The sequence below is a fragment of the Cebus imitator genome, unplaced genomic scaffold (assembly GCF_001604975.1).
Source record: "Cebus imitator isolate Cc_AM_T3 unplaced genomic scaffold, Cebus_imitator-1.0 Scaffold264, whole genome shotgun sequence".
NCBI lineage: Eukaryota > Metazoa > Chordata > Mammalia > Primates > Cebidae > Cebus > Cebus imitator.
Window position 1 is genome coordinate 960,623 of NW_016107579.1, and position 25,317 is coordinate 985,939.

At 38.2% G+C, this 25,317-nt stretch overlaps 1 protein-coding gene across 5 annotated transcripts in view; it reads left to right on the forward strand.

Annotated features, from left to right (window-relative positions):
• Positions 1–383: 383 nt before the first annotated feature.
• Positions 384–25,317, forward strand: part of INSIG2 (insulin induced gene 2) — a 32,706-nt gene continuing 7,772 nt past the window's right edge. The window contains exons 1-6 of one of the 5 annotated variants that reach the window (XM_017500234.2): positions 384–507; positions 7,124–7,514; positions 14,814–14,938; positions 18,037–18,203; positions 18,391–18,490; positions 19,599–22,318. In XM_017500234.2, the coding sequence (XP_017355723.1) occupies positions 7,271–7,514; positions 14,814–14,938; positions 18,037–18,203; positions 18,391–18,490; positions 19,599–19,640 (678 nt within the window). In that variant the 5' untranslated portion in view covers positions 384–507; positions 7,124–7,270 and the 3' untranslated portion in view covers positions 19,641–22,318. Of the gene's footprint in view, positions 508–528; positions 633–7,123; positions 7,515–14,813; positions 14,939–18,036; positions 18,204–18,390; positions 18,491–19,598; positions 22,319–25,317 lie in introns of those variants that run through there. The other 4 variants (XM_017500230.2, XM_017500231.2, XM_017500229.2 and 1 more) reach the window with 4 other exon arrangements.

Here is a 25,317-nt window from a genome sequence, read left to right on the forward strand (position 1 = left end):
TGCTCTTCTCTCAAAATAAGTTATAACTTACTAGGGGAGGAAAAGGAGCAGAGTATAATGCTCGGTGTCCTGCTGGAAGTACTCGGCGGCCTGCTCCGGAGCGCGCCCCTTTAGGCTACGAGATGAGGGTCACGCAGGCGGCCGCGCCTCCCGGTGAGTGTCCGTGTCTCTTTGCATGATTCCTTTACTCCGCCCACAGGGTCTGGGCATCCATCATTACCCACGACTGCCTGGTCAGCAAACAGCTGACCGACAGCCTCCAGTCACCTCGACTATCCACGCCCACCACTACCAGCCCGTTTTCCGCAGACCGGAAGCCCTTTTGCCCCGGCTCGCTGGTCCACCTCTTATTCCCGGCAGGAACCGGAAGCTCCTCTGCCCCGATCGCCTGCGCGTGGCCGCGTTAGCTGCACAAGCGCAGTGGAGCTCGGGCGGAGTTGTGGGAGTGGAGGAGGAAGAGGCGGTGGGGGGGACGGGGGCTGGTCCCAGAAGATGGCGGAGGCGGGGGTGAGTTGGGGGTCTCCCGGCTAAGCGCAGGTGACGTGGTGCTGAGGGAAGCGGCCTGAGGAGAAGGGTGGCCCTCGGGAAGAAGAACTACTTATGTTTTTGCAGCCTGGGAACCCTGGTGGCAGGTGTGGGGAGCCAGGACCACTGATGGGCCTGCAGGGCCAGGGGCTCCGCTTACCTTAGTGGAGTCCGCTGGGTCCAGTAGGGGACTGCGGGGTCGGGGAGGGGTCATAGGAGGCGTCGAGGCCCCTCGGACTGTGGTTGAGTGTCTGAGCGGGAAGAAGGCTGGAGGACGGCGGGAAGGGCGACCCAGAGGTCTGATGAGGTGGAGGTCAGCGAGCTGTCAAAACAGAGAACTGCCAGGAATGGGAGACTTGTAGCCTGGGAGACACGACTCAGGCTTGGGCAGGGGATGGATCCAAAGAAGGTAGATATCGTAGTAAGTTTAGAATCCACTAAAAAGATAGGGCATTGGGTTGAGGAGTAGGACTCTGGCATTTTGGACTGTAATTGGATACCTTTGGAATAGGTGTTTGGGTAAAGCCAAAGAATTCTTGCCAGGGCCTAGAGGTGGATTTGATGATAGTTACTGGGTTTTAGGGTCGCTCAGTGGAGATTGGCAATATGGAGAAGGAAGGCAGTGTGGATTATGGGGGTGGGCGCCGGCAATGGTGCTAACACTTAAGTGATATGACCCGTGTCCAGTTAACATTGGAAAAAGTTGTTAAAGTATGATATTAGCTAGATAGTCTAGGAAAATGTACCACGAAGAACTTGCTGTTTTGTAGGACTGATAAAGAAGGGCTTTAAGAAGGAATGGTTAGGCTTGGCAGCTGGGCGGGTGATACTGTTTGGTATCAGTATTGCGGTGGAGCAGAGGACTGCAGGGGAATGCGTGCTCCAGTCCTGGTGCAGAAAAAATAAAAGCAGCCAAACAGTAGCTAGACGGTTGTTTCTAACTTTTGGGTTTGGTCCTGTTAGTGAAGCACTGAATGAAGATGGATGAAGGGAATGCTACTAATGGGGGCCCCAAAGACAAAAAAATAGCCGTGTGCTCTTCCTGTTTCTCTCTTTCTTTCTTTCCCTGGACTTTGTGCTCAGTACTGTGGTTTGTCATTGTGTTATGTCATAGTTCTCAGTTCATATCTGCTATACAGTGACCAAGCAGTGACTCATGTACATTTGGGAAAGAGGTTGATTCTGTTTAACTGACAACTGTTGCTTTCGCAGATGGTCACACGGAAAAGCAAAGGATTAAATGCAGTTCAGTAATTTAAAGAGTTTTCTTTGTTCTCAGAAACTTATCTCGAAACGATGGAGTAGCTTTTTTAGGCACGGAGATGTGATATTTAAAAGCTGTAATGGAGTGTGAATGCAGCTAGCTTACTGGTTTCTGTGTTTGGGTTTTAAAGTTGAAAGAGTTAGAGTGTTTATAAGGCAAATATATTTTTTTTCTTCCTAGAAGTTTTTAACGTCCCTAGCCCATGATACATGTAGATGTGTTTTTATTTAGGGAGAATTAAACTGTTTCATTGATTTAAGTCTGTTTTTTTCTAACGTTAGTGCTTATTCTATTTCAAGAATGCTATTCTAATTGACAGAGTATATGAAGAAAAAGATGTGAGATAGTAATTTAACTTTATTATTTAGTAGCGTATGTGACCTAAGCACCTGAAGAGACAGGGTTATCTGAGGGAGTAAAAATGCTTCTGTGACTGCTAGTCATTGGAAGGAATGGTCTGGTCATTTGGTTTTGGAGGTGTTCAGGTTGTTACAATGCAACAGGTTCTTAAGGTTACTAGAAGATTTTGTGTATGTGTTTTCAAATGCTTGCTGCTTCTAAGTTGTTTCAGTAGCCAACATGAACTTCAATTTTTATTCACAAAGCCCATAATCACTTGTAAATCTTCTTTTTTAACCTAAAAGTAATACTATCAATCCATTAATAGGCAGCCATACACCTGGAATAATGTTTTTCCAGTATTGATGATTCATCATTGATCTATGCAAATTATTTGAACTGTTTTTCTTTTTGTTCAGTATTGTACTTTCCAGAAATTTTAGGCCAGAGTTCAAGGTAGGATTTTTCAAGTCTGGTGGAAAGTTTTTCTTTGTGAATTGTTGAAAACATTAATTTGGTATGAATGGTAGTTTACCAACGTGATTTTAAAAATGGTTTCTTGTGTGGCACTTAAATTGTTTTGTACTATGTTTGTGGATGGAAGCAATATGGTGAAGCAGGAAGAACTCGACCTGGGGTCAGAGTGGGTGGGCCTAGTCCTGGTGCTACCTGGTAACGGTTCTGTGCTCTTAGAAAGTAACTTAACCTATTTGATTTCATAAAATGAGAACTAATAGCACCTGTTTGCCAGGATTATTTTCGAGAATCTATTGAGATCTTGTCCTTTAAATAGTATCTTTATACCAGAGACTTCCTCCCTGGTCAGCAAATTATTTATCAAGTAATCTAAATTTTTCAAATATAGATCAAAAAAATTTTTGGAGCATCAAGTTTATCATTGATGTAAGACTAATATTTAAAGGTATAGATGCATTTTGTTTTAAGAAAATGGTGTCAGTACGTAATCAGAAAAACAAACTTCAAAGTAAACTTAAAGGAACTTACTTTCCCTTGAAAATAACCCACTCCTCTAGTGTGTGACTGATATTATAAACACGCTTTTAAAGGAATTTCATTGTTGCATGGTAGGGGGTAATATGGTTTTGTGGAAGCCTCTATCCATTTGATGAGTGTGGTCATTTTTGGGCATTCACTATACATGTTTGTGGTGATAAGAACTGATCGGATGTCTTGATCTTGCTATTCCAGGTGACCACTTTGCATCTAATTGGCTGTGATATTAGAGTGAGAGAACAACTGTTAGATTACTGGTTCTTTACTTTGTTTGGATTATGGACATTTTTGAGTACCTGATACGAATTGTGGAACCATCCCCGAAAAATGCACATATATGCAACTTTTTTATTTTGTATGGGGATCTCATACCCCTTGGAATAGATGATCTCCCAGTTCCCTGCTATTTCTTAAAGCTTTTATTTTTTGTCCCAAGTAATTATATACTATTGTATTATGATGTAGTTACAAAATTAGCTTTTCTAATCTCATTTAAGTAAACATCAAACAAGTGTATTATTTTTAAAGAAACCTTTTCGGGTGAAGTAGGAACTAAACAAGCACTGCCAGGAAAGGTTAAATAAACAGCTGTGGCTGAAAACACAAACAGTTTAGAAAATCTAGCTGTCTTGAAATAAAATGAAGTCTCTAGCACTCAGTGGCTCTCATTGTGGGGACAATTTTGGTTATCATAAATAGGGGAGGGCGCATTTCGTGGGTGGGAGCCAGGGATACTAAATGTTTTACAGTGCTTAGAGTTTCACACAGCAAATAATTGTCCTGCCTAAAACGCCAGTGCCCTTTGACAAATGCTGGTGAGTGTGAGATGGGGGCTAGCATGACTGAAATAGCTTTTTAAAACTGAAGTTATTTTGCTTTTTAAAAAATACTATTAAACACAAAATACCCCTTTCCATTAATTCCCTTTTGGAAAAATAAAAAACAGAAACAAATGATAGACTCTCTCACTTTGGGTTACTCAGAAACTATGCCCATCTTCTAGTAGCTGTTAGCAGCAGATGAGGGGAATGTGTTGTGTCTATTGGGATTTCGGGAAGTAAATAGTCAACTATGTTCTCATATAGTGTGTTGGTTTGCTGTTTTTTCTTTTTACTTTAAAACATTTTTTACGCCTTCATCTAGTACTTTTAAAGAAAATGTCAAGGTGTTTGTGCATTTATTCTCATTGTCTTTGTGCACTTGTATAGTCACCTACTTGTATTGGCTTAGTACCTTAGAGTAAATTGTAATTGAGATGGTGTTTCAACATCTAACCATCTTTTCAGTAACCAAACACCTTTGTATAGATCCATGTGCCAAATAGAAGTCTGAGCAGTTGAGATGGAATGGGATTAAAGGTATAGAGGCAAGAGGATGTGTTTTGGAGTCAGTTATACCTGAGGTGAAATTTCAGTTTTGATACTGCATGTCATGTAACCATAAGCACGTTGCTGAATCTCTGACTTGGTAGCCGCATCTGTAAAATGAGGATGATAATTCCTACCTTTATGATTATTTTTAAGAGTAAAGTTACTATATGTCCGGCATGGAGTAGGCCCTCTATAAATGGGTGCCCTATAAAGAGTGATGATGATGATGATGATGGAGAGTTCTGTAGCTACTGAACCTTGGTAAAAGCAACCAGATGATGATGATGATGGAGATTCTGTAACTACTGAACCTTGCTAAAAGCAACAGGTGATGATGATGATGATGATGGAGAGTTCTGTAGCTACTGAACCTTGGTAAAAGCAACCAGATGATGATGATGATGATGATGATGATGATGATGATGATGATGGAGATTCTGTAGCTACTGAACGTTGCTAAAAGCAACAGGTGATGATGATGATGGAGAGTTCTGTAGCTACTGAACCTTGATAAAAGCAACCAGATGATGATGATGATGTTGATGATGGAGATTCTGTAGCTACTGAACCTTGCTAAAAGCAACCAGATGATGATGATCACAGAGAGCTTTGTAGCTACTGAACCTTGCTAAAAGCAACCGGAATGCATGGCATGCTCATGTGCCTGGATTTCACAGCAAGGAATAGCCTGCAGGACCAGGTCAGGTGGAGATGTTTTCTGGGCATTTTCAGTTGGCATTTAGAGTATGTTTTCCCATGAATTAGCTATACTGTTCTTTAATCCTTTAAGCCAAGAGTTCAATTACATTATAGACTTAAGTAGATCAGTGAGAACTAGCTTGGGAACAGAATTTCCTCTTGAATGTTGGACATAGAGCTTTGATGTGGCACAGCCTCAGTAAAAAGGCCCATTGTCTAAGTGTTTATCACATGGAACTGATAGGCTATGGAAGTTACTAGTACTTACAAATATTCTCTTTTTCTTACTAATTACTTGTAATTTAGCCCCATTCTCTGCAGTTTACCTGAGGGTTTTGTTCCAAAATTTGTTTGAAGGTTGTTTGAGACTGGAAAACTTAAAGGAAATGTGTATATTTTAAGTGATGATTAGGAGCTAGGTTTGTTCTCAGAAAGGCCTAGTTAACCCTATATGGTTTGATTCAGAAAGAGTTAACCCAATGTAGTTAAGCAAATATGATTATGTGGTGCTCCCACTGTGAGCTAAGCAGGAACTTTTCTGGGTGCATAGACACAGTGATATTAATATAATAGTGAATAAGACCTTCATAAAACATTTACAATCCATAAAGCAACTGTACCTGTAATTATAGTCATTATAAGTGCTATACTTTTAAAAATAAACTGCTTTCAGATTGAAGGAAATATTTCTGTACTGACTTACGAAAGTGCCCAAGATATATTGTTGGATGGGATAAAAGTAAATTACAAAATAGCCTGTGTAGTATGTTAGTATTCATAGAAAACACATCAAATATGTTATAGTTTGGGAGATTGAACATCAGGGTAAGAATGAGGGCTTTGCAGTCAGACTGCATGGTTTTGAATCACAGGTTTACCTGTTACTGGAGGTGTGAACTAGGTCAAGTGACTTAACCTTGCTTTGCTTTTTTGCCTCATCTGTAAAATGGGCATAGTAATTGCTCTTACCTGTGAAGGTTATTGTGGGGGTTAAATGAATTGCCATATGTCAGGTGCTTAAAACAGCACATAAGAAGCCCTAAAAGGAAAGATCACTGGTTAGAGGAACGAACAAATACCTAGACTGATTGTGGTAGCAAAGTTTTGGGTTTTAGGAGTCAGGGACAAGGTGGATAAAACTCCGTAGAATCTAGCCATTAGATTGTTCTTCATTTTCTTCACTTCCTTTCTTTCGCTTCATCCTCCAGCTTTCTTACAGTCCCCTCTGTGATTGCAACAAGGGCAGACTGTTGAGGCAGGGATGGGGGACAGCTGTGCCCCTGGGGAGAGCGAGTCAGGTCTGGTTTCTGTGGTTGGTGTATACGTGGGTGTGTGCACGGTGATCTGGTTTTGTAGAATGTTCTTGTGCAGATATCCAAATATATAAGCAATAAACATTGCAACAGGTCATTTTGCTTTTCTGTGGAAGTTTCCCTCATAAGCAAGTCACATTTTATTGCGAAAATACAGCGTCTTCAGTCAGAATATGCTTATCTGTAAAATATAAAATACACTATTGTAACTGATAGGCTTAGAGATTTAGGGAGAAAAAATAGAGAGCCGAGTTTTGACCCTCCAGATTCTAGTGGAGGTGTCAGATTACCTGTTCTGCTTTTCTCAGAGATGGAGCAAGCTGTTTTTTACTATGATTCTAACCTTTAGGTCTCTTAAGTCACTTTTGCTGTCCTAGTAAATGTAAGGGTAGTACTTTATATTTTGTTACATATTGCATATAAGAATACTTTAAAACCTTTTTCTTATTCAATAAATAAGTGTTAATAATTTGCAGAAATTAGTATATATGCTTGTCATTTTCTTATTTGTCCATTTAAATTAACTAGCATTGAAATCAGTAAAATTATAATAATATGTAGTAAATATACATTAATTTCTTTTTTCTTATCTCTTGCAGGATTTCTGGTAGGTCCTACTTTAGGACAAGATGTGGTATTGTTGAAACGTCAGTCTTTGATTCACAGACAGTTGAGCTTTTCAGCTGGGAAGCCTTTCTTTTTTTCCCTTTTTTTTTTTTTAAACGGCTTACTGAACCTATGAAACCATGGCGGAAGGAGAGACAGAGTCACCTGGGCCCAAAAAGTGTGGCCCATATATCTCATCTGTCACTAGCCAGAGTGTGAACTTGATGATTCGAGGAGTAGTGCTATTTTTTATTGGAGTATTTCTTGCATTAGTGTTAAATTTACTTCAGATTCAGAGAAATGTGACACTCTTTCCACCTGATGTGATTGCAAGCATCTTTTCTTCTGCATGGTGGGTACCACCCTGCTGTGGCACAGCTTCAGGTATGTGTAGGATGTTTCTGTAATGCTTAGAAAGGAAGTAGGGTAAATGATCATGGACATTGTCTGAGCAATAAACCTTTTTTTAAAAGAAAATATGTTGAGATGTAATTTAGATATAATACATTAGACCTGTTTTAAGTGAACAACTTGATGTGTTCGGGCAAATGCATACAGTCCCGTGGCCACTGCCAATCCAGCTGTGGAACATTTCCATCACCCTCCAGAGTCTCTGGTGTCCTCTTGCAGTCCATTCCCCACCCCCAGCCTCAGGCTACCACTAATCTGTTTTCTGTTGCCATGAATTATTTCTCTCTGTTTTGGAATGCAGTATAAGTGGACTCATAAAGTCTGTACTCCTTTGTGTCTCATTTCTGTCTGACCTGTAAACTTTTAACATTTAATTCTAAAAACAATCTCATTTCCCATAGGGGTGAGGCATTTAATCTCTTAATTTTGTTCTTTCTTCAACTCATATATGTGTTATTTTTTTTTTTTTTTTTGAGACGGAGTTTCGCTGTTGTTGCCCAGACTGGAGTGCAATGGCACGATCTCGGCTCACCGCAACCTCCGCCTCCTGGGTTCAAGCAATTCTCCTGCCTCAGCCTCCCAAGTAGCTGGGACTACAGGCACGCACCATCATGCCCAGCTAATTTTTGTATTTTTAGTAGAGACGAGGTTTCACCTTGTTGACCAGGATGGTCTTGATCTCTTGACCTCGTGATCCACCCGCCTCGGCCTCCCAAAGTGCTGGGATTACAGGCTTGAGCCACCGCGCCTGGCCATAAGTGTTATTTTATGTTAGTTTGATGGTGAGCACCACCATTTGGTTTTAAGGGTTTGATGTGTGTGTTGTGGTCTTGTTTCTGAAGTAATAAAAACTTGAAAACTTGAATAATTCAAGTTTAAAGCTTCTTCTTGTATTTTTTTAGATTTTTGGATAGGCTTTTTTTTTTATTGGTATCTTGTTTTTATATGTACCTTAAGAATAATAAATGTTTAGGCCGGGCGCGGTGGCTCACGCCTGTAATCCCAGCACTTTGGGAGGCCGAGGCGGGTGGATCACGAGGTCAAGAGATCGAGACCATCCTGGTCAACATGGTGAAACCCCGTCTCTACTAAAACTACAAAAAATTAGCTGGGCATGGTGGCGCGTGCCTGTAGTTCCAGCTACTCAAGAGGCTGTGGCAGGAGAATTGCTTGAACCCAGGAGGCAGAGGTTGTGGTGAGCCGAGATCGCACCATTGCACTCCAGCCTGGGTAACGAGCGAAACTCCGTCTCCAAAAAAAAATAAGAAAATAAATGTTTAAAGATATCAATAAGGTCGACTTTCTCTGCTTAAAATTGTTATCCTATTAGGCTGGGCATGGTGGCCCACGCCTGTAATCCCAGCACTTTGGGAGACTGAGGCAGGTGGATTACGAGGTCAAGAGATCGAGATCATCCTGGCCAGCATGGTGAAACTCTGTCTTTACTAAAAATACAAAAACTAGCTGGGTGTGGTGGTGCGCGCCTGTAGTCCCAGCTACTTGGAAGGCTGAGGCAGGAGAATCGATTGAACCCGGGAGGCGGAGGTTACAGTGAGCCAAGATTTGCCACTGCACTCCAGCCTGGTGACAGAGAGAGAATCGATCCCCTCCCCCCCAAAAAATTATTATCCTGTTAGTTACTTTAGATATTTTTTTGGTGGTGGGCAGTATGCAATGAATGCATAGAGTAGAGCATTTCTCAATACTTTATTGATGCCATACTTCCATAATGCATAGCTCTTTAGCATTTTCTAATGACTAAGACCAATAGATTAATACTGTTTTTAATAATGAAGTAATAGGAATCCATAATTATGTGGCAGAAGATAATTCTGATTGAGGAAGAAAATTGCTTTTCTAAATACCCATTGGGTGCCTCATACTAAACATACATGCATGAATATCTTGCAACATAATATAGGTCCTTCTTGGCTTCCATCCAAGAGCTGGAGGTTGCAGTTTAGAGAAGTGTTAGAATAGCCTTGTGAAACTTACTGGGCAATTACAGAATCCTGTTGGATGGATAGTGGGGCATCATTGTAGTAAGGTTTCAGTGTGTTTATATACTGATGTCTCACTATTACCGTGTTCCACATTAAAAGTCAAGTCATGAAGGCAGTGATTCTTAGTTTCCCCAGGGTTATCATCCTCCAAGAGAAAAGGCAAAGCAGTCCAAATAAAAAAAACAAGCTATACTGTATCACTCTCTGTTGTATGTGCTGGTCCTCATGCATTTTTCTTGCATTTAAATTCAGAGGAAAAAAGTTTTCTCAACTTTTTTTAGTTCTTTGTTTCTTTTCTTCTGTGGTATAGTCTGGCTGCCAGTAGAAGTTTTTTGGAATGTGGAAGAACATATGTGTCTTTTCAGGACAGAACAAAGGGAAGGTCAAAAAAGGGAAAGTGTTGCTTATTGAATGTCTGCTAATGTGTTAGGTTCATCCTCTAATCCCAGGGTTCTGTAGAGTAACTTTGGGAGAGAGATATTTGGCATTGTGCCTGTCTTGGGAGGATGAGGACACTCACTGAGATGAAGAAAGAAAACCAGTGAACTTAGAGTCCCAGAGCCAGTGAATGGTGTGACTGGGGCCCATATGTCACATGCTGGGGAAGGAAGAAGAAGCTGCTCACACTTTCCCCTACTCCAGATGCCTCTTTTCAAGTCTCCAGACTGGGTGCCAGACCTAGATGGAATTCCCTGGCATGTGTTGTGCAGTTGGGGCTGGGGCAGGAGAACTTAGCTGAGGTTTCATTGTACCTCCACTATGAAGAGTAATGGGGCTGCACCTGCTGTGTGGTCCTTCTGCCTCTGTAATGTCAGCACTTTCGCCATTAACTTAGGTGTTAGGAAGGAAAATTTCAAATGCCAATACCACAGTTCAGCCACTACTTTCCTTTCTATTCCCAGCCACTAGGTTTACCACACTTACAAACTTAGCCTCATACCTTTTCATTTGGTGCATTTCCAGGTACATTTCTTGCTTAAGTATTTCTTCTGAAAGTAGTTTGTATCATAAGGTCCTTGGGCAAAAGAAAGTAGAGAGGCATTAGGACATTTAGATTCCAGCCCATTCTGCTACCAATTTTGTTAGTTAAGTCATGGTGTTTAGTAGACGAAAGTGATAGGTATCAGATTTGTGTAAGGTGCCAAAGGTGGAAAATGGATTCTTGCAAAATCTCTGCTCTGCCATCCCCCGCATCATTAGTTTAGGGAAAATATAATGGGAAAGAAGTGAATGATGTAAGAAACATAATGCATTTGTTTGTGCATCTATATAATATGTATATGTTTTTGTGTATATGTACTGGCATGCATTTTCAAGACCCCTCTAGATTCTTACCATCCGAAGTCAGAAAAACTGATAGTCATCCTTTGATTTTCCTATTCAACTAACATTCATAGACTGAGCAGCTACCTTTTAGAGGGGCTCCAGAATCACCACCTTCTGTGTGTGGAAAGTGCTCCTGGTTATTTGCCACTTTTCTCTATAGCACAATCCTGGAAAATTTGCTAGTGGTGCTTCTGGAGGGACAACTAATAGAGAACTTTGGTAAACTAATTTTGATGACATTTTTTTCTTAATTCTGTATTTTTAGTTTGATAATGCTGATGTTACAAGTTAACTTCTTTATGTATTCCGTGGACTAGAATTGGAATTAGAAATCTTTTCAGCATTGTTAAGGGCCACAAAGAAATCTTTCCAAAGAATAAATAGAAAAAAGACAACTTGTGTGGATAAAATAAGTAGAGAAGTTGCCTCAAAAATCACAAGTAGCCTGGTTGTGTCCAAATGCATGAAAGTAACGTCTAATGTAAAAAGAAGAGAAAGGTCTTTCCTGTTTGGTTGTGCAGTCCATTGCCCTGTGGAGCCTTGTAAGATTCCTTCCTTTTTCTTCCTTTCTACATCCAGTTTCCAAGTTTTACGTCTTTCCTCTGTTCTTTCTTGGTCCACCCCTCAAGGGCTGTGCTTGTAGTCTTTAATCTTTTCTCGTCCTGCCTCTAGTTTTGTACCCAGCCCCCTTGTGTGGTACCCTCACTGCTAAGAAGATGGCCTCTCTGTGGTGCAACAGTGATGAGATTGTTTTCCTGATTGCCCGTTGTCTGTAGGGTAAAGTCTTTATAATATGGCCCTTGCCTGCTTTTATCTTCCTCAGTCTTTCTGGACCCTGCAGCTCCCTTTGTGTCAGAAGCTTACAGCTTCCTCGTAACACCAGCAGTTTCCAGTTGTTGTCGCTTGTCCTCAGTCATCTCCCTTTGATGAGGGGACTGTTTCTGTGCCATTTACTGCTGAGTGTTCCTGCCGCAAAGGTCACCTCTTTCTGGGAAGCTTTTCTGACAGCCCAGCACCTTGCCTTCCCCCAGCGCAGGCAAGGAGAAGCCTGGGGGCTTCTGTGTCCTCCCGTTAATGCAGGATTGTATTTAATTGTTTCTGTGGTCACTTTGGAGTTGGAATCATATCTTGCTGTTTGCCTTTTTGTTGTTGTTTTTTGAGATAGAGTCTCACTCTGTCGCCTGGGCTGGAATGCAGTGGCACAATGTTGGCTCACTGCAACCTCTGCCTCCGGGCTTCAAGCGATTTTCCTGCTTCAGATTCCCGAGTAGCCGAGATTACAGGTGCCTGCCACTACGCCCAGCTAATTTTTTGTATTTTTAGTTGAGATGGGGTTTCACCGTGTTGGCCAGCTGGTCTCGAACTCCTGACCTCATGATTCACCCGCCTTTGCCTCCCAAAGTTCTGGGATTATAGGCATGAACCACCACACCCAAACTTGCTTTTTAAAATCTCCAGCAAATACCAAATAACCAGACATATTGTCAGGGCTTAAGTATTTGTTGAAGGAAAATCCTATCTTGTAGTTTTCCATCAAAGTATATCTCATGGCATGTTTTCGTTTATTTAGTTCCTGTTTTCTTACAAAATGACTGGCTTTAGCTGTGTTCCTTTTAGTGCCTCACTGCATTAAGCACATTCCCATAAAAAAATGATGGCTTACTACTTGATATTTTACAAACTTCTTTAGTGTTTAGCTTTGGTAGACTGTAACTAGTCACCAGGAAATAACTTAAAGATATCACAAGAAATGTGATTTTTTTTTTTATCAGAGAACCATTTGATTTATAAGCAGGACTGTGTTTGCATATGATTTTACACCGGCATGATTTTAACAGTCTTTCTTGTTTCTTTTTTAAAAAAAAATGCACAGGAAGAGGAAAAGAGGCCCAGACATATTCTGCTGAGCTCTCAAACAGTGGAACCTCACAGTGTTGTATATATTGCTATCAGACTCTGCCATGCCTTTATTTAAGGGAAAGAAAGAAGACATTTAATAGGAAGTGACAAGCTTCTTTGAATTCTTCCTCTCAGTGAGCAACTGAGAACCATGCATACTCAATGGATTTGATTTTTATTGGCAAATCCCAGGGTTGGCAGTGTGGCAGTTTAAATTTCTTTTTGTGTTTTTGCTTTCTCTCCTCAGTTGTCTCTCACTTGCGAGTCTGACATCACATGCATAAAAATATAGTCAATTTTACTTATTTAGATCTTTGCACACACATGTCAGTATTCTCTATGTGATAATTCTTTACTTATGGCATCAGTTGCCGAAAAAAATTGACTTGGAATGCCTGCTCTTAGTTGACTTTGCTCAGCAACAGGCAAAGGGAGGATATATATATGGATGGGTGGGGTGGCAAATGAGCTGTTAGTTTTATGACCCCTTGAGAAAAACAAGAGGTGTATTCATTTAATTACATTTCAACTGTTAGGGATGCTTGTTGCTGTTTTATTTGTAATACAGAAATTTAGAAATGCTGTCAGTTAATCTTCAGAGGATTTTGGAGCAGCCTTTTAAATAGGAATGTAATATGAAACTTCTGGATTTACTGATAGTTATTGGAGTTCTGCATTGCTGAGATATGTTGTTAATCTCTTGATGTTCTGTGAGCCATCTATACTCATCAAATGCCTAACTCAAAAGAGTTGTGGACTAGAAAATGCATACAGTATTGCAGCATCTCATCTTGAGATAGAAGGGTGGTCACACAGCCTTTTTCAAATGCTGCACCATTGATCTGCTAGCCTGTGGTTTTTGATACTAATTGGTTTCAGTTTTTCTTTGAAGAGTGAGTACATTGCCTGTGAGATATAGCTAGCTAATACTGGGTAGAGGGAGGGCTTCCCATCCCTTAAGCACTTAGATTTTGGCATTGTAATTTCATGATTCCTCTTAAGTGGTATTTGATATTTTAAACATGCTTTCAACTGATGTGACAATAGTGTCTTTATTGCCAGAATGGCACAACATAATCAATCTGTTTTTAGGAAAGTTAGAATGTTTTCATTAAATAGTCTTCTTAATAGCTAATTTAGCATTTAAAATTCTTTCCCCCTAAATGAATAAAATGTTGAGGCTTGACAAATATTTAAGAAAGGGATAAGAAGATTTTGGGACTCAATCATTAACATTTTATATACAGTTATGTGTAACTAATTACACAGCATTCAAGGTGTTCTTTCCAAAACTAAGAAAAGTACTAAGATAATTTCTTTTCTTTTAACTATGCATTTAAAATTTAACTGAAAATTTTAAATTCCTGTATACCTTGTTTCCTCCATTGTTTCTATGTGTAGAATGAGTCTTACCTGTAGATTTCTATTGTGAGTTTTTCTGCTTGGACAATATGACCTACAGCCTCATTAAAGGGCCAGAGTGGAAAGGAGTGTCAGTAAAAGGTGCTAGATGCAGAAGACTGACGGGAAGCTGGTAGGGGTGAGACTGATCTACGTAAGAGGCCAGCAAGAACCATCAGAACATCGTGTGTGTGATGAGCTTGTTGCACACTTTTATGCTTCTAGATTCTCTTTAGAATTGTGGCATGTAATACCTGTTTTATGGTTTGTAGTTTAGAGAACATGACTTTGCTGTTTTGATACTTTTCAGGTCTCGTAGATATCAGTAGTAGGAAAGTAGCATGAATCATCTAGTCTAGTCTGCTAAATTATGAATCATACATTTGAAGAGTGTTTTGTTTATTATAATTTTGAATGTTGTAATCACTCGCAGTACTTTCTTCATTGGTGTTATCCTTATTTCGTTTATTTTGGAAGGTAAGTTAAAAAATATTAGTGATTGATGTGAAATAACTTGTTTAGTTTTTTTTTTTTTTAAGAATCTTTAAAATGCTTGTGGTGGTTGTAGTGATTCTTTTAGTTTAAGTGTTGCCAGTGCAACATTGGAGATAACTTAATTTTCTTTCTTTTTTTTTCCCCACAGCTGTGATTGGGTTATTATACCCCTGCATTGACAGACATCTAGGAGAACCACATAAATTTAAAAGAGAGTGGTCCAGTGTAATGCGGTGTGTAGCAGTCTTCGTTGGTATAAATCATGCCAGCGCTGTATCCTTTACTCTGTAATGAAATGCATAATAAGAAAGCAGCTTCCAACAAACCAAAGGTTAAACAGCCCCTTGCACCTTCACTGTTGTCAAATTGTGATATGCCTACTTAGTCAGAAGAAGAATGTGAACCACATTGTTGAAGTATCAGTGTAGCAGCTATGCAATTATAGAGTGGGGTATAGCCTTTCATTTAATTTCATATTTTTCAGTATCACTTAGAAACTTTGCACATTTAAAAAAATTACTTGTTTGTCTTAAATTTGGTTACTTAATTACTTCCATGTAGTTAATTCTAAACTTGAAACTGGTACACTTTCAAAGGAATTTTTTTCTCTATTTCTTTCTTCATTTAAAAATTGCCAATAAGGACATGTTGTCGCTTCAGGTGCTATTCTGATTGTCTTTTGTTTTTCTTAACTTAAAGAAGCTTTTTTTTTTTTTTTAAGGTAGATGCATTGGTTTTAATCAATACCAACAAACCACACAAATGGCATAAGTAGAAATATCCAACTTAGACCTTGGCCAAAAATAAGTTTTTTCCCTAAGGTACATCTTTTTAAAGTTTTATTGTTTAAAGATTTGGACATTTTATTTGATGATTGATGAGTATTTTTACAGTGTCCCAGATAACTCCTGTTTCCTTTCTCCCTTCTACCTTCTTTGTCCAGAAAAAAATGTTTGCCCTCATAAAGTTTTCCTCCTGTCATCCCTCTTGTTTTGTCTCTTCTACTGCCTCTGCATTCCTTCTGACTTTCCTTGGTAGAAGAAGAACTGGGAAATGCTATTCCTGTCTTTTTCTAGGAGGTGTTTAGACAATGAAGGCGGCAGGAGCCTTGGGTACTTGGAAGAGCGAGAAGTGGGACCCAGGCTGCCAAAAGTTTGCTTTTGTAACTCTGCACTGGACTCAGGGCTGGCAGAGTTAGCTGGAGAGAGAGTGTTGGCCATATATCAGATCCCTGCATCTTTCACAAAAAGTACTGAGGTGTTTCAGATAAGCTTGGGGGCAGAAACCTTAGAAAGGAGCAGGGTCCTAGATTCTGAAAACACATCTGCCTTCCACTGCACAGTTGTGCCGGCTGTTGGAGGTCTGTGAATTTATAAGTCACTCAGTAGCTGTGATTATTAATTTCCTTTTGTATTGAGGACATTTCCACATGTTTATTTTGGCGAACTTTTTGAGATTTAAGATTTTATAAAATATCTAGTAGTCAGGAGGGCTTAAAAAGATAAGATTATATACTATTATATCTAGAGGAGAACCTAGAAATCACCTAGTTCCACATTTTCTTTGTAAAGTTAATAAGACAAATGGAGGCTAGAGAGGTTAGGTAATTTACTAAGTCATTTATACTGCGACGTTGCAGCAGAGCTGAGAACAGTCCCTAGAGAGCCTCACTCAAGTCTAAGAACATCTCATTTTCTTACCTAGGAGTCTCATAACTGTGTCAGTTCCTATCGGGTAGATTAGACCTTTCTCTCTCAGACATTTCCACTTCGAGTTTTGTTTTTAAGCGGAGAAATATAGCCTTTTCTGAAATTGTAAAAACTTAATAAATTTAAATTCTTTGCTTTGTTGACTTTCTTTCTCAATGAAATACTTAAATATAGCAATCTTAGATGTTCTGCTGTCCTTTAAGCAAAGTCCAAAATATTTACCAAATTTATAGCATGCACTTCTAATATTAGGTTACTTAGACTTTACAAAATCATATGGCACTATTTTCAGATTGATGTATCAGTTTACTCTGGAAGCCTCCTTGCTTCACTGTGACTTTTAATGAAGTTTAGTTAGCAAACATGAAACTCATTTAACACCAAATTCCACTCTTTACATGAGTGTTTATTTCATAGGGAAATTAGAGCTCTAAACTTTTTCTTTGAACTTTAAGTATAATGACACCTAAAGAATCAGAAAAGCTTTTCCAGAAAGCATACCCATATGAACTGTAGGTTTCTTTTTAAATCAAGCCTTAACAAGGAAGGACTTTGAGGGAGTTGCTTACAATAGTCCTGAGATGCTGAGAAATAAGCAACCTGGGTGTTTAGGATACTGGCTTGGTAGGGGTGGGGAAACGGTAAAAAACAGAGTGATGAAGGAAGTGGGAAATGGCTTTGTATGCATTTTTTTTTTTTTTTTTGGACTTCTCTATACTTGTAGCATGGCCAGTTTGGTGATATGTGTTCCTCCCAACCTCCCCTGGCTTCCCCAGTAACTGCTTATAGAGCCAAGATATGGCCTTTGGGACATAGATAATGCCCTTTTAATGACAACCGAAATTAATTTCTTTACTGTAATCCTCTAGCACAGAGATGAGAGAACTGAATTTGTAAAGCTTCATTTTACCCAGAGATTTTGGTGTGGAAAAGGGCCATACATTTGTGAATAGATGCTTAAGTAGGTGATGAAAATAAAATATCATTTGAGCAAACTGTCCTATACCAGAAAGTCTCAGGCACCAAAATAGCTTGGCAGGTTGTAAGATAATGTTCACTTCAAGGCTTTATCCTCAACAAATTAAAACTAGAACAGTTGACATAATAGAAAGGGATACTGTGTCCTTGGTACTCTTGTTTCTGAACTGCATTATTATAAAATGTGTCTGTCAGTAAATCATAGAGAGAATGTGGTACCCTGTTAAATAGCTGTCAACTCTTCTATTTTCAAGTTCCTGTATGATTCTCAAGTAATTCTAAACCTGTTGGAGAAGTAATATTGGTTTCCTTTTTTTGCAAAAGTGGGTTTCTTTAGCTATACTTGTGTTCTGAGGCTTCCAGTTACATTTTTAGCAAAGAAAGCATTTCTTAAATAATGGGTAAAGCCTTATAATTGGGAATGTATATAGACTTTTTTTTTTTTTTGAGGCGTTACAGGTTGGTAGCATCTATTGATTAATGTCTTTTATGTATCTGGTATTAAGTAAATACTGGAGACAGTTTTAATCCTACCTAGCTTTGTACATTGTACTAAAAGACTGAATGTACTTGAGTAGAAGCAATTAATTCCCTTCTCAACAGAGGCATCTCTTATTTAGAAAAATGAACAGATGATACTGTTTGACTATAAGTTTTAAGATGACTTCTTAACACTGATCTCAGAAAGTGGATTTTGATAACAACATACAGTTGTCTCTTACACTGGCTGCACTATCCATTGGACTGTGGTGGACTTTTGATAGATCTAGAAGTGGTTTTGGCCTTGGAGTAGGAATCGCTTTCTTGGCAACCGTGGTCACTCAATTGCTAGTATATAATGGTGTTTATCAGTAAGTATTAATCCTTAATTCTTTTGGTGCTTTTTTGCTAGATAGATAAATGATAACTGCTTTCAGTATTAAGATTATGAAATGAAGTTAGCCAGTTTAATCTACAGAGTAGTTTGTTTTCATTGTAATGATCTTAAGTGTCCTTGCAGTTGCTGTGTGGGTATTAAAGACATGTCTATTATTCCAGATATACATCTCCAGATTTCCTCTATGTTCGTTCTTGGTTACCATGTATATTTTTTGCTGGAGGCATAACAATGGGAAATATTGGTCGGCAACTGGCAATGGTAAGGTGATGCTTATTAATCACTTTTCTGAATGAGATGTATGACGAATTCTCTCTAAATGGTAGTCCTTTAAAGGAAAGCAATTTGTGAAGACAACATTCTTTGATTTCTCTTTTGCACTTGCATTGAAATAAATCATTTGGAAGACTTTAATCACAGGTGTTTCAAAAGTTGAGGAGCCACTGGAGAGGAAAGCTCAAAGTGTGTTTTGGATAGGGCAATATGATTTATTCACCATATGGGGATATTAGTGGCTTTTAAAAAACTAATCTACAGGTTTCCACTATATCAAAAAGGGACAGTTTTAAAAATTATAAAGGTCACTATTAATAACTGTGTTGCTACAATAGGTATAAATTAGGACTGTCTCTAACAAATCAATACATTTGATCATTTTAGATATGAAGGAAAAGGACATTGTTGACAATTCCAGTCATGGACGGCAAGGGTTAGGGGGTGACATTCAGAGGCTACAGCATTTTTATGAATAAATCCTGTCACTTTTACCTTTTTAGCCAGGTTAGGAGAATTGAGTGATTTACTTTGCTGTATTTTTGGTAAAATAGCCAACCAATTATCCTACCCTATTGGTTTCCTTTATTTTGAATTGTGGGTGTACATTTTTATAGCTGTACTTTAAGAATATTATTTTGACTGGAAGCTTTTGTTAATGTAAAATATTTTTTCTTTATATTATAAAGTGATTTGAAAATACGGTGATCTGAGTTCACCACAACAGCCCTGTCCTTAAGTTCATGAACTATTCTTTGCTGATTTGCCCTACTGAGTACTCAAAGAAACCTACTTTGCCTCCTTTCCTATTAAAAGATTGATCTAAATTCTAAATCATGTACTGCCACTGTTTGCTTGTAATGCAGAAATCTCATGTTTCTCCTGCTTTTGACTATGGCTTTTTCACTTCCAGAATGTGAATTATCTTTTTCCCTGTCACATTTGTCATTTAATCATAGTAATTATGTAACTCTTAGATTCTTTGAGGAATAAATGGGCACATATTAATAAACTGTTCATTTTTAGAGCTTTTTAGTGTATTTGGACGTTGCTATTTAAAAGAAATCTCAATCTGTTAACCTTTTAATTTTTGCAGTATGAATGTAAAGTTATTGCAGAAAAATCTCATCAGGAATGAAGAAGGCAAAAAAATATCTTTTGCACAGAAAAACAGGATGACAAGGATGTGAAATGGTAGATATACCAACAAAACTTCAGACTGTAAAATTGCCAGGATGCAGTTTTTCCCTTGATTGATGTGTGTGTATATATGGGTAAATATACACGTATACACACACATATTACTGCAATCTGTGATTGCTTCATCTGTAAATCAGTTACAAACCTTTATGTATTTGACTTAAATAACTGTAAGATATATATGTACTACGTTAAAAAGTGTTGATTAATAGATGAAATTTTTAAATTAATTTTTTAAACATGCCATACATTGTATCACAATGTTAATGTGCCAAAATACTGTTCCTGTCATGCAGAGTATAAGAATGCTTTGAAAATTTGTAAACTTAGTGAAATAAAATGAGGAAAGCCAAAAACAAACAAAAAGCATATGGGAAGCTGGTATTTTCTCTTTAGCTTACTGTTGTGCCTTTTTATTATTCTAATCACAGCAGTATGAGGTATGTGTGCCCTAATATGTGGTTAGCTTCTATTCTAATGTTTCATAGAGTTTGGAGAGCTTTGATACAGGGTGAAAATGAACTGGTTTCAAACCTGCATTGCTGGAGACAGCCCAAAGAATAATTTCCTGTTTTGATAGATTTTACTGGAAGTATATGTGATGAGCAGATTATCAGCATTAAATTGTTTTTGTTCTATATTTGGAACACTATATAATTAAAAAGTAAGGACCATTAGAGTATTTAATTAGAATAAATATATGTTTTGGAAATACAGTGACCTTTTGCAGTGCCACAAAAGTGCAAAGTGATATTAGCTGTCATTTGCAATACAGAATCTCATTGCTTTTGCACATGAAGCATATAGGAAACTCCAAACAGATCAAAATGAAGTTTCTAATTCTGTTGGGTTCTGTCATCTATTGGGTTCTATGAAGCAAACCACTTTAGCTTTAGCTGGGTTCAGTCATATGACTAATTGTTAGTGGAATGCCTAGTTTTTTATCTTAAATGCAGACTGGGAAGTGGATGAGGTACATAATTTCTTATTCATATGTCCATTAGTGAACAGTTCAAGTCTGTTTAAGAATGTATTGAGGTGGCATCCTCTGCATGTTAAAGATCTTTATGGCACCTAGCAACACTTAAATATGGTTTAAACATATTCTTAGCTAATTTTTTCCATCAGTTTTTGAAATTGATGGCAGTTGTCTGTTCCACAAGGGCAAGATCTTCTGAGTACTCTGGGATGTGTGTATGTGTGCACGCTTCTGTGTGTTGGAGTGAGTGAGTGAGAGAATGTGTCTGTGCATGTGCCCATGCTTTCCTAGAATGTTGAGTAGATATTTTTAAATTTTTAGTTTTAAAACAATTACTGTCAGACTGAGATCTTGTATGCCAACCTTTAATCTGCTTTTATGTTTTCAGGCTGAAGGTGTGAAAATCCTAAGAGGATTTTATATTGAATATGTGCACACAATCTTAACTATTGTGGAGGAAAACATACTACTATAATTTATTATTATATCTTCCAGATAATGTTATTCATTTAGAACAAATAAGGTATATTTTTAGAATCAACTTTGTAAGTACTATAAAATCTTTAATAAGTTATAAGGTCTATGATGTATTTACTTAAAAAATTGCTGTTAAAAGCAACATGTATTAAATATGTAATTATCATCTGGGTTAAGAGTCTGTTTTTCTTCCTTGTGGTAAGTCTTAGAATATGGTACTATGGATTAATCTAATAAAATTAACATGTATGGTTGAAGTTACCAAGAAACGATGAAAAGAAACGAAATACAGTTGACCTTTGAACAACCGGAGTTAGGGGCACCACTTCCCCACATAGTTGAAAATCCATGTATAATTTTTGACTCCTCCAAAACTTAACTACAAATGGCCTACTCTTGATTGGAAGCCTTACCAATAATAAATAGTTGCTAAGCACATATTGTGTATGGTTATATGTATTATATACTGTATTCTTACAATAATGTAAGCTAAGGAAAAGAAAATGTTATTAAGAAAATCATAAGGAAAAGAAAATGCATTTACTATTCATTAAGTGGAAGTAGACCATCCTCACTCATGCTGTCTTCACACTGAGTAGTAGGGTGAGGAGGAAGAGGAGGAGGGGTTGGTCTTGCTATCATGGGTGGAAGAAAATTTGCATATTAGTGAACCCACACAGTTGAAAACCGTGTTGTTCAACGGTCAACTGTATATAGTATTGATGAGATTGAATGATTGTCATTGGAATTCTTTAATTATTTTTAGGTCATCTAGAAAATAAGATAATTATAGCAAAAAATAAAATTGTTTTGATATTTTGATAAATATATAAATGTATAAAACCTATTTTTTTCAATGAAAGAAAGTGGGAAACTTTTTAACATTGCTATATTGGCAGTGCTTTCTTTTATTATTTAAAGTTATTGAAATTTGCACAGTTGAAAACTGGGAATAAATTCTACAAACATGTAAGAAAACAATTCAAATTAGCCAGAGCCCTGCTAATACTTTTAATGTAAAATTTATTTATTTGCACTGAGCTGTTTTACCTTTATTAAGGACATTGGGACCTCTCAATGATGCGTATATTTCATACATCTTGTATTTTCCAGGCAGAAGCCAGACTTGGTTAATAGCAATAAATACTTCTGTACTCCTATTGGCTCACTTACCTTTATAATGAAGTATATTCTGTGTAAGGTAGTTCTTCCAGTGATGGTCTGAATAGTAGAGCCTTAGCTTTGTGTATCTGAAAAGGTCTATTTCATTCTTGAATAATTTAGCAGGCTGTAGAATTTTAGGTTCATAGTTTTTTTTTTCCCCCCTCCCTCAGTACTTTGAAGATTTTTTAACTCATTGTCTTCTGTCACCTAATGTTGCAGAAAAGTAGGCCATTACCATAATTTTCTTTCCTTTGTAGGTAATCTATCTTTCACTCTAGGATATTTGCATGATTTTCTCTCTATCCTCTAACATTTTTCAGTGTCATTATGATTTGGCTAGTTGTAGATTTGTTTTTATTTTTATTTTTGCTGGGTATTTGGTGTGCACTTTCAATTTGTGGGCTTATGTTTTCAATTCTGGAAAATTCTTAAATGTGCCTGCATTTTGGAATCACTTGGGACCTATAGAAAATGCTGGTGTCTGGGTTCTACCCTCAGAGACTCTGATATAATTAGTCTGGGGTATGCCTTGAGCATTAGGATTTTTAAAAGTTCCCCAAGTGATTCTGATATGCAGCCCAGGTTGCCACTTATCAGTGTAGTTATGCGTAAAATAATGGGGTGAGTCCAGCTGAGAGAGATGAGATGGGTAATGACATTGGAAATGAAGAATGAGGGGCACATTTTGGAATAAAATCACCTGAACTTAGTGAAGGTTAAGGATGTGAAGGTTAAGGATATGTGAAGGTTAAGGATGAGGAAGAGTCAATGGTAAGTTCATTTTTTTTTTATCTTGAGAAACTAGGTGGATATTTCCATAAACTAAAAGAGAATGTAGAGAAGCAGGTGAGTGGTTAAAGTTAACAAGTTTGGTTTGATATGTTGAGGTTGAGTTCTGTAGGGCACATCTGATAAAGGTGTTGTAAGCACTTGGATATTTGAGTCTGGGCTGTTGGATGTAAATGAGGAGCCATCAGCATGTGACAGTAATAAATGATGCCTTAGGAGTAGATGAAATCACATAGGGAGCATGTTATGGTGAAAAGAGAAGAGCGATCAAGAGTAGGAGGAAAACCAGAAGAGTGATGGGATGAAGCCAAGGCAGGAGGAAGTTTCAGGCGGAGAGTTACTGGTACAGTGAAGTACAATTGGAAGGATGTGTTCATCTTGATGATAAAGGAGATGTTGTTTTACATTGAAAATGTTTTTCTAAACTGCTGTACCTTGGCATATAAAATACCTCCCTGTGTACTAATAAAATAGCTCACAAAATATCTTAAAGAAAAGCCTGATTATATACTGAGTCTTTTATTGGGAGTGAGGGGACTTGGGGCAACTAGAGAACTTTTAAAGAATGGCGGACATTTGGATGACATCTATGAAGCATGGAAATAGGAACTGACCAGAGATGAAGAAAGAACTGCCAGACAGTTTTGAGGCCATCAAGGATCCATGTGTGGATAGAGAGGCAATTGACATGGTTATGCCATGTCTTAGTGGGCTCAGCAGCCCAGGAGTGTGGACCTGTCATGATGCAATAGGTTGATTCTAGCTGAGAATTCACTGGTAGACATGGCACAAGGATATGTGAAAAATTAATAGAGGCTCCCAGTGAAATAGCCACAGACATAACCATGGGATCCAGGCAAATTGGGGAAGGAAGTTGAATCAGTAGTGCTGACCTGATGGCCTGAGGAAATAGGGTGAAGTCAAATGACTGCAAGTGTTGAAATTAAAAATCCAGTTTAAGGGTAAGTGTGGTAGGTTTGGAGTTTGTAAGCAGAGAGGAATGTAGTGGAACATTTCCAGATCTTGATGAGGTCCAAGGAGTGATCTAAAGAACTGTATTTACATAGTTCACTGAAGTGGGTAGAGGTGAACAGCAGTGGAGCAGAGGTCCAGTGCATGGGTGAACAGATTTTTGGTGTTGGTATTGATGTTACCTGGAGTGATCTCAAAGGTCAGGTGGGAAGGAAGGATGTCATTTATACTCTTTTTGACCATTTGAGTAGGTACTTATATCAGTGCCTTGATTATGTTGGGATTTTAATTAGAATCCCTTTCCCCTTCTTTTATTATTTATTTATTAATTTATTAGATATTTATCATCTTAGGTGTTCTGAAATTTTACCAGAATATGTTTAGGAGTTGATATTTTTCTGGTAATCCTGTTCAGTCAGACATATCTTTTGAATTCTAGGAAATTTCCTTTTGTATTTGTTGTTAGTATTCCTTTGTTCACTTTCTCTATTCTTTTTTCTAAAAGTCTTCTAGATATATTTTCCCTTCTGTTTCTGTTTTTTATATATCCCTAAGGCTTTTCTTTGTTGCACTACCTTCTAGAAAAATTACGTAACTGGTGCTCCAGCTCAGTGATTTGCTCTTCAGCTGTATCCATTCAGCCCATCAGCTGAATTTTTAATTTTATTGAAAGCAATTTTAGTTTCTAAGTTTGCTATACTTTTAAATGGAAGTATATTGCCATTCTTGTGTTCTTCTCAGGATATTTGTTGCCCTTCTAAAGTTCTAAGCACTTCTAAAGAGCCATTGCAGGGAAGGGTGGGATGAGCCTGTCACCAGCTGGTCTCTGGATGTGAGTGCCCCCTGGTTTGGCGTGGGCACATTGCCATGCTTCTTGAGACTGTCCACACTTACCACTCACATCATGGAATAGATACTATGCTGTCTCTGCATGGTCAAAGGTTGGCGAGTAGGAGAAGTGTAGAAGGGTTGGCCAGACTGCCTGATTTCACAGAAGCCTGGTTGAACCCATTAGGTCAGTTGTCCTTGGCATTTCCAGCTCCCAGCATCAGCTACCTCTGAGCTTAGGATGCCCCTGGTTTCATATTTAGCAAGTCCTCTCCTTGAGTATTTCAAGCTGTGGTTTCCTCCTTCCAGCTGCCCACAATTGTTTCTTGCTTTTGGGGATTCCTTGTAGTTTCTGGTTCACAGAACATACTTATTTTGCATATAGTTGTGGATTCCTTTTCTTTTT